Source organism: Globicephala melas, chromosome 13, assembly GCF_963455315.2.
Source record: "Globicephala melas chromosome 13, mGloMel1.2, whole genome shotgun sequence".
Lineage (NCBI taxonomy): Eukaryota > Metazoa > Chordata > Mammalia > Artiodactyla > Delphinidae > Globicephala > Globicephala melas.
In genome coordinates, this window is record NC_083326.1 from 65,154,781 (window position 1) to 65,161,680 (window position 6,900).

Genomic DNA, 6,900 nt, shown 5'->3' on the forward strand with positions numbered 1-6,900 from the left:
AGCTCTGCCTCTGAGCTCACAGCTGGGGTGGGACCTCTGGGCCTCTCTTATGCTCAGAAGGGATGTCTTCATGCAAATCTCCTTCCTGCCACCTTTGGCCTTGTGACCGGCTCCCTGCTGAGCAGAGAACAGCTGGGATCCAAGGAGGAGTTAAACTGGCACCTGAGTTCCAGGCCTGAGTCCAGGTCCCCAGAACTCTCTGGTGCTGAGTGAGAAAGGCTGCCCCTGCCCCAGCATGTGCACACACCTCTCAGTCCGCTCCTGGGCTCCCCTCTGGGCCTTGGGGACACACAGGCGTCCTCTCTGGGGATGAGGTTATCGTGTGGTGGGCTGGACAGTGCTGGAAGCTGGCACTGTGGGGACCACGGTCATGCTGCTGCGAGAGCCCAGAATTCCAGCAGCAGACACAGTGACACTGGTCAGGTACATCTGGCAGGGTTTTTATTATATTTCTTTAAAGTTTCTTAATTTTTATTTTTCGAAGTATAGTGGATTTACAATGTTGTTTTAGTTTTAGGTGCACAGCAAAGTGATTCAAATCAACATATACATTCTTTTTCATTTTATGTTTAAAAATAAAAGGAAAAATGTCTTCCTTATCTAGACCTAGACAAGAATTCTTGGACTTGACAATACATGCATGATTTGTGAAAGGAAGAAGATAAATTGAAATACATTAAAATGAAAAGCATATGTTCTATAAAAGTCCTTTTTATGGAGTTGAAAAATCCAGTAAAGTGGGAGAAAATACTTTCCACTCACATATTCATCAAAAAACTTGTATATACATTTAAAAATGTGTCAAAACTAATCAATAAACAAAACAACTAAAATCCAAGTGGAATTTGGGAAATGATGTGAACAGACATTTTTTCGGGAATGTACAGATGTCAGATGAGCACATGGGAAGATGGTCCCCATGAGTCATTAGGGAAACGTCAATCACACCCTAAAGAGTTGCCGCTACACACCAGTCAGAATGGAGCAGATGGGCTAAAGTTAAAAACAGTGGCAAAACCAATGCTGGCTGTGCAGCAGAGGGACTGGTGGCTCAGGTGTTGCTGGTAGGACTATAAAGTGGTACAGCCACCCTAGAAAACAGCTTTGCAGCTACTATGAAACTAAACATGCAATTACTGTACAATCTAGGAATTGTACCCTTGGGATTTTATTTCAGAGAAATGAAGACTAATGCTCCCATAAACACCTACACACAAGTGTTCCCCGCTCCTGTCTTAGTCAGCTCAGGCAGCCATGGAAAAATACCACCCACATGTTGCTTAAACACCACAAATTTATTTTCCAAGGTTCTGGAGGTCAGAAGTCCGTGATCAAGATGCCCTAATATTGTTTTTAGTGCAAGCTCTCTCCCGGCTCCCTGAAGGCGCTTTCTGGCTCTGTCCTTAGACGGTCTGTCTCAGTGGCTCACTCGGGGTTGGGGGTGTGTTTCTGGTCTCTTCTTATAAGGTCACTAATCCTATGTCCACAGGTGTGGACCAACCTGGGAGGAGATACCGTCCTCCACCCTGTTCCTCAGTCACTTTCACAGACAGGATGACAGTTCTCACCCAGACCCTGACCCTATTATGACCTTGACCAGAGAGATGCCCTCGAATGGGTGTCCATCTCTCTCTGATCGAGTCCATAGGGGCAGATCCCTCCCTGGTGGGTCGCCATCTAAGCACAGCATGGTATGGTCTCATCGTCTTCCCTTTTCCATCCTTGTCCTCACATCGTGCCGTCTGTCCCTCTGTGCATCCGTCACAGGCTCCTGCTGTCTTCACTTCTTAGCAGCACAGGCCCTGGGACGTGTGGATGTGGTGGGACCCGCATGGGGGTAGGTTTACTCACTGCCATCCTCCTGGCTCCCTTTCCTACAGTGTAAGGGGGACAGGACACTCCCCACTAGTGGGACCTGCAGGAGGCCTTGTTAGGGACAAAGTCACAGCAAAGCCTTGGAGAGAACAACCCTTTCCGGGATGGGGTGACAGGAGAGGGCCCTGTGTCCCCTGTGAGTCCCGGCAGAGTCGGGGACAGAGGTCACTACAGGACGGAGCTCTGATGTCCTGTCCAGTCCTGCCCCCGGCCCCCTGTCCATCCCTCTCCAGGAGACCAACCACCTCCTCCCCTCCTGCCCCCGTGGAGTCCTCCAGGCCACGGGCAGCTCCTGGACTTTGCCTCTCAGGCCTCAGTCACTGGGGGTCAGACTGGGGTAAGGGGACCATATTCTCCAGCTCAGCATCCCCGTTCCCCATCCCTGCTGCTGTCCCAGTGGACGTGGTGCTGGCCGGTCCCTAGAACGTCCTGTGGGTGAATGGGGAGCCATTCTTGGCACCAAAGCTGAGACCCTTCCCCAGCAGGAGAAGCCCGGCCGAGCTCCAAGTCTGTACTGCCACAGACACCCTTACCGCCTCATGACTCCCTAAGGACCCAGCTCTGCACCCACCATGGGGTCAAGGTTCCCATCCTCCCTCCCCAGAGGCCCAGTGCTTCCTGCTGAGCCCTCAGTCCTGGCCAGGGGCCTGCTCTGCACCCGGGGCACCCAAGTCAGGACACTTGGTACCATGACCTGCATGTCGCCTCTGGACGCCAAGATCCATGTTCCTTCCCTGAGAGACTTGGAGTAGGGCCTGGGGGCTACTGGGGACAGGGTCATCTCAGCTCAGCCCTTTCCCAGTGTCCTGTTCTGCCCTGGGCTGGGCTGGTCTCTCCCAGCATTGCACACACAGGCCTGTGAGGAGGACCCAGAATCCCACTTCGTCAAAACCACCTAAATTTTAATGTGTGTCTGCCTCTCCCTGGGGGTGATTCGGGGAGAGGTTGGGGGTGAGGGGTTTGCAAGGGGAAGACTCAAAGGTCAGGACTCCGGGGACAGACAGGGAGCAGCTCACCCTGGTGCCGTGGGACGGAGGGCATGGGAGGGAGGTTTTGGCCTCACTTCCCCTATGTCTGTGTCTCTGTGGTATCCAACCTGGCCATCAGTGTTATAGTTGACACCACAGATATACTCAGTCTCGTCCTCAGACTGGATGTTGGCGATGGTCAGGTAGCGGTCAGCCCCAGAGCTGGAGCCTGAGAAGCGGTCGGGGATCCCATCCCCCTTGGTGACGCTTCCGTCACTGGTCAGCTTCATCAGATACCTAGGGGCCTGCCCTACTCTCTGTTGATACCACTCAATGTAGTACGTGCTGTGCTCACTGCTCAGGGTGCAGGTGAGCTTGGCCGAGCCTCCCAGGAAAGAAGATGCAGACGGGGTCTGGGTCAGCACAGGCACAGCACAGAGACCTGCAGACAGAAATGCAAGGGTTGGCTGACGGCACTGACACTGGGCAGGTGACCCTCAGGACTGTGCTGGAGGGAGGGGTTGGGAGGTCCCCGCGTCCCTGGGCCACTCTGACCTGTGTTGAACAGGAGGGGCAGGAGGTAGAAGGGCACCCAGGTCATGGTGGGAGGTCCTTCTGCGAGCTCTGCACTGAGGCTGCCCAGCTGGACTGGCCTCTCCAGGTCTCTGTCTTATCCTCTCCCCTTGCAGCTCGCAAAGGGAGGAGCAGTGAATGCAAATCTACTCCTCCCTCCCCATCCTGTGTCTCAGCTCCTGGCTGAGCCCTGAGCCCAGAGGCCTCACGCTGGGGACTCCCTGGGGTCAGAAGAAGGGCCACGTGTGAGTTTCAGAGAGACATTTACTCTCCTCAAGAGAGGTATCTTCAAGGAAGCGTCAGTCATGCCCTTTGCACTTGAGCCCTCCCCCGGGGACATGGACCTATGAGGGTCCCAGCCAGGACCACAGTGCCCCTTGGTGCCCCCAGGATGGACATCTTCCTACACATGTAGCTACTTTAATAGAATGACAACTTTTGAGCCCCCAGTATATGCCAGACCCTTGGTGAGTTTCCTGCAGCACATCACCAGGCACCATATAATCCCACAGCGCCCTCTGCTGAAGGCACAACCTCTCCCCAGTCTCAGGAGGAGGAGTAACCATTGGGAGGGTAAATGATTTTCCCAGATTCCCCCAGACAGGGATGCATGGGTCAAGATTCCATCCAAGGGACTGACTTCAGAGCCTGACGTTTCAGCCCCCTCCCCCTCCCCCCTCAACCCCCCCCCATAGTTTCCTCCATCCCTACTCCAGGCCCCCTGAGCCCCTCCTGTCACCACCCTCTGTTCTGTATTCAGGTGAGCCGTATCCAATGTCACTAAAATATTCCTTATGGTCCACCTTTCCATCTAGATCTATTCACAAAATATAACTTTATGACTTGTGGGGTTTATGGAAATGATCTCCCTACTGAAAGGGAAGATGTGACACTATTTACTTAAAAACTACAGACTATTGTCATTCATTTCACAGACTGTAATAAAAATGTGTTTAACGATTCAGAACCACCTTTAAAATTGTAGTTGTATTTACTATCTTGCCTTTGGGAAAGAAGTCACACGGATACACGTATTAAATCTCCTCATTTTGAGGTACCCTCAGTATCCCCGGTCTGGGTGGAAAATGGCTCAGCAGTTCCTCTCCAGCAAAGACTCTGGGCTTGGGACCCTCCGTCACCTCTTGGTGTGGTGAGTATGTACTACAGGCACGGTTACCCCAAGGAGACCTCATCCATCTCACCTGCTCTGGCCAACATGGTGGCCACAAGCCAAGGAGGCTTCTGAACATGCAACGTGGGTGGTCGCAGTGAGCTGTGCTGTAGATCTGAAATACCCAGCACACTTCAAAGATTTAGGAGAGTGTAGTGTAGAATGTGTCAATATTCTAATATTTAATTCATATTGAAATGATATTTTCAAGTAATTTAGTTACGCAAAACCTATTATGGAAACTAACTGCATCGGTTTCTCCTAATTTTTAAAAAGCGTTTACTGGATAATTGAAAATTACATATGTGGTTCAAATAGTGTAGGTAATGGATAGGGCAGCACTGCAAAGTCACAATGTCAGTCACTTGTGTCTGAAATAGGAGAGAGACCTAGGAGAGAAATAGGAGAGAGCCCGGAGGAGGGACGTGGCGGCCCCCACTCTGTCCACTCTGCTGCTTTGCCTTGTTTGGAGTCCCAGGTTGTCACGGGATCCTGGAGGTTCCAGAGCTCTGACGAGCTGGGTGGTTCTGGCCATCCATTCAAGAGATTTGGACTGATGAGTGGCCAGTCTGCGCCATGTGGACATCCAGGGTCCACTAGCACTGGGTCTCTGCCCTCGCTGTCTGTCCTTCATTCAGACCTTATTTCCTCAAGTCAACACCACAGCCCAGACGCTGAGCCAGCCTGGTCCTGCCAGTCCATAATCACTCCTGAGCCCCCTGTGCAGAGCCTGCCTGGAGGGCTGGGAGGAGGGGCAGCCTTGGGGGCTCAGATCTTGAGGAACCAGGCCAGACCTGTCACTGTTTTGTTCATAGTCCTCCTGGGGCTGGAGGAGAGTGTGAGCCAGACGGGGAGGGGGTTTGTGTCTCACTTCCCTGTCTGCCTGTGTCACTGTGAAGATAACCACTGCTGTCAACTGACCCACAGTAATAGTCAGCCTCGTCCTCGGCCTGGGCCCTGCTGATGGTCAGGGTGGCAATTTTGCCTGAGCTGGAACCAGAGAATCGGTCAGGGATCCCTGAGGGCCGCTTGCTGTCCTCATAAATGACCAGCACAGGGGCCTGGCCTGGCTTCTGCTGGTACCAATATGTATATTTTTTGTCCAGTACGTCTCCAGAGCAGGTGATCTTGGACGTCTGTCCCAAGGCCACGGACACTAAAGGCGGCTGGGTCAGCTCATAGGAGGCCACGGAGCCTGTAAGAGAGGATGGGAGAGGGGTTGAGAATGAAGGACCTATTCACAAGGAGGGGTCCCACTCTGAGGCTGTGCCTGGGCTGAACTCTGGGTTTGAGGCAGGCCCAGCCCAGGGTTCTGGGGGGCCTGAGCCTGCGGGCAGGGCCGGAAGGCAGCACCTGTGCAGAGGATGAAGAGGGGGAACAGGAGAGGGGTCCAGGCCATGGTGTGGATGCCCTGAGCTCTGCCTCCGAGACACCACAGCAGCTCTGGGTTCTACTCATATCCTTTTATTCCCTCTCAGAGCTTTGAGCAGGGCAGTGAGGGTTTGGGTTTATGCAAATTTACACCCCCCTGGGGCTCCTCACTGAGATGGGAGTCACCCAAACCATCAGCCCAGGTGACTGTCACCCAGCTTCCTCCACGGCTTCGCATGTCCAGAAAATCAGACTTGGCCTCCAAGGTCTGAGGTCACAGTCACCTTCCTTATGTCCGACCACATGACCGCTGTTGGAAACCATCCAGTGGTCTCTCCTGGGCTGGCCCAGTGGGGCTGTCGGCCTGGCAGCATCCTGGCCGTGGCCACTGTGCCCCTTTCACTGGGTGTCCTGGGGTTCACTGTGAATTAGACCCTTTAATATGGTTACTGTGTCCTGAGCGGATGGCACAGTCAGTCCCAACTTCCTGCCAAGCACTGAACCTTGGACACCTGTGGACCCTGAGGGCTGGTTCCCTCTGGGGCTCCACTTGGGCAGCCCTACCCTCTGTCCTGATGCTCCTGGCTGCGCTCTGCTTCCCCCTGCTGTGGAGTAGAATCAGACCGGGGCTCCCCTCCCTCAGGTCACCCCCAAAACCACCTGAGAGAGTGTGGATCAGGGAGTCCAGCCCTGACTCTGAGCAGCTGTGACCCCTGCCCTGCCCGGCCCAGCACGGAGAGGTCACCTACACAGTGCAATTGTTATTCCTGTAACCATGTCTCAGGGTAGAAATGCCCTTCCTGTCCCTTTGGTTTTGTTAGTGGAGTAGAGTGTGCAGGATGAACTGTAGCTGCAAAGTGTCAAGTTCCATAGCAACGTGTGTAATTCCCTCAGGACCCAAGTTTCCTTGTATTTGGGAACCAAGATTGATACTATCTCCTC

The 6,900-nt window shown here is 53.4% G+C and overlaps 1 protein-coding gene across 1 annotated transcript; it reads right to left on the reverse strand.

The window, feature by feature from the left end:
- Nucleotides 1-2,887: 2,887 nt before the first annotated feature.
- On the reverse strand, nucleotides 2,888-5,997 carry LOC115850711 (immunoglobulin lambda-1 light chain-like). The gene is made up of 3 exons (XM_070046942.1): nucleotides 5,941-5,997; nucleotides 5,459-5,782; nucleotides 2,888-3,285 (listed from the first exon to the last, which is right to left on the reverse strand). Exons 1-3 carry the CDS (start codon nucleotides 5,984-5,986, stop codon nucleotides 2,888-2,890), a joined length of 768 nt encoding a protein of 255 aa, XP_069903043.1. The 5' UTR covers nucleotides 5,987-5,997.
- Nucleotides 5,998-6,900: the final 903 nt, after the last annotated feature.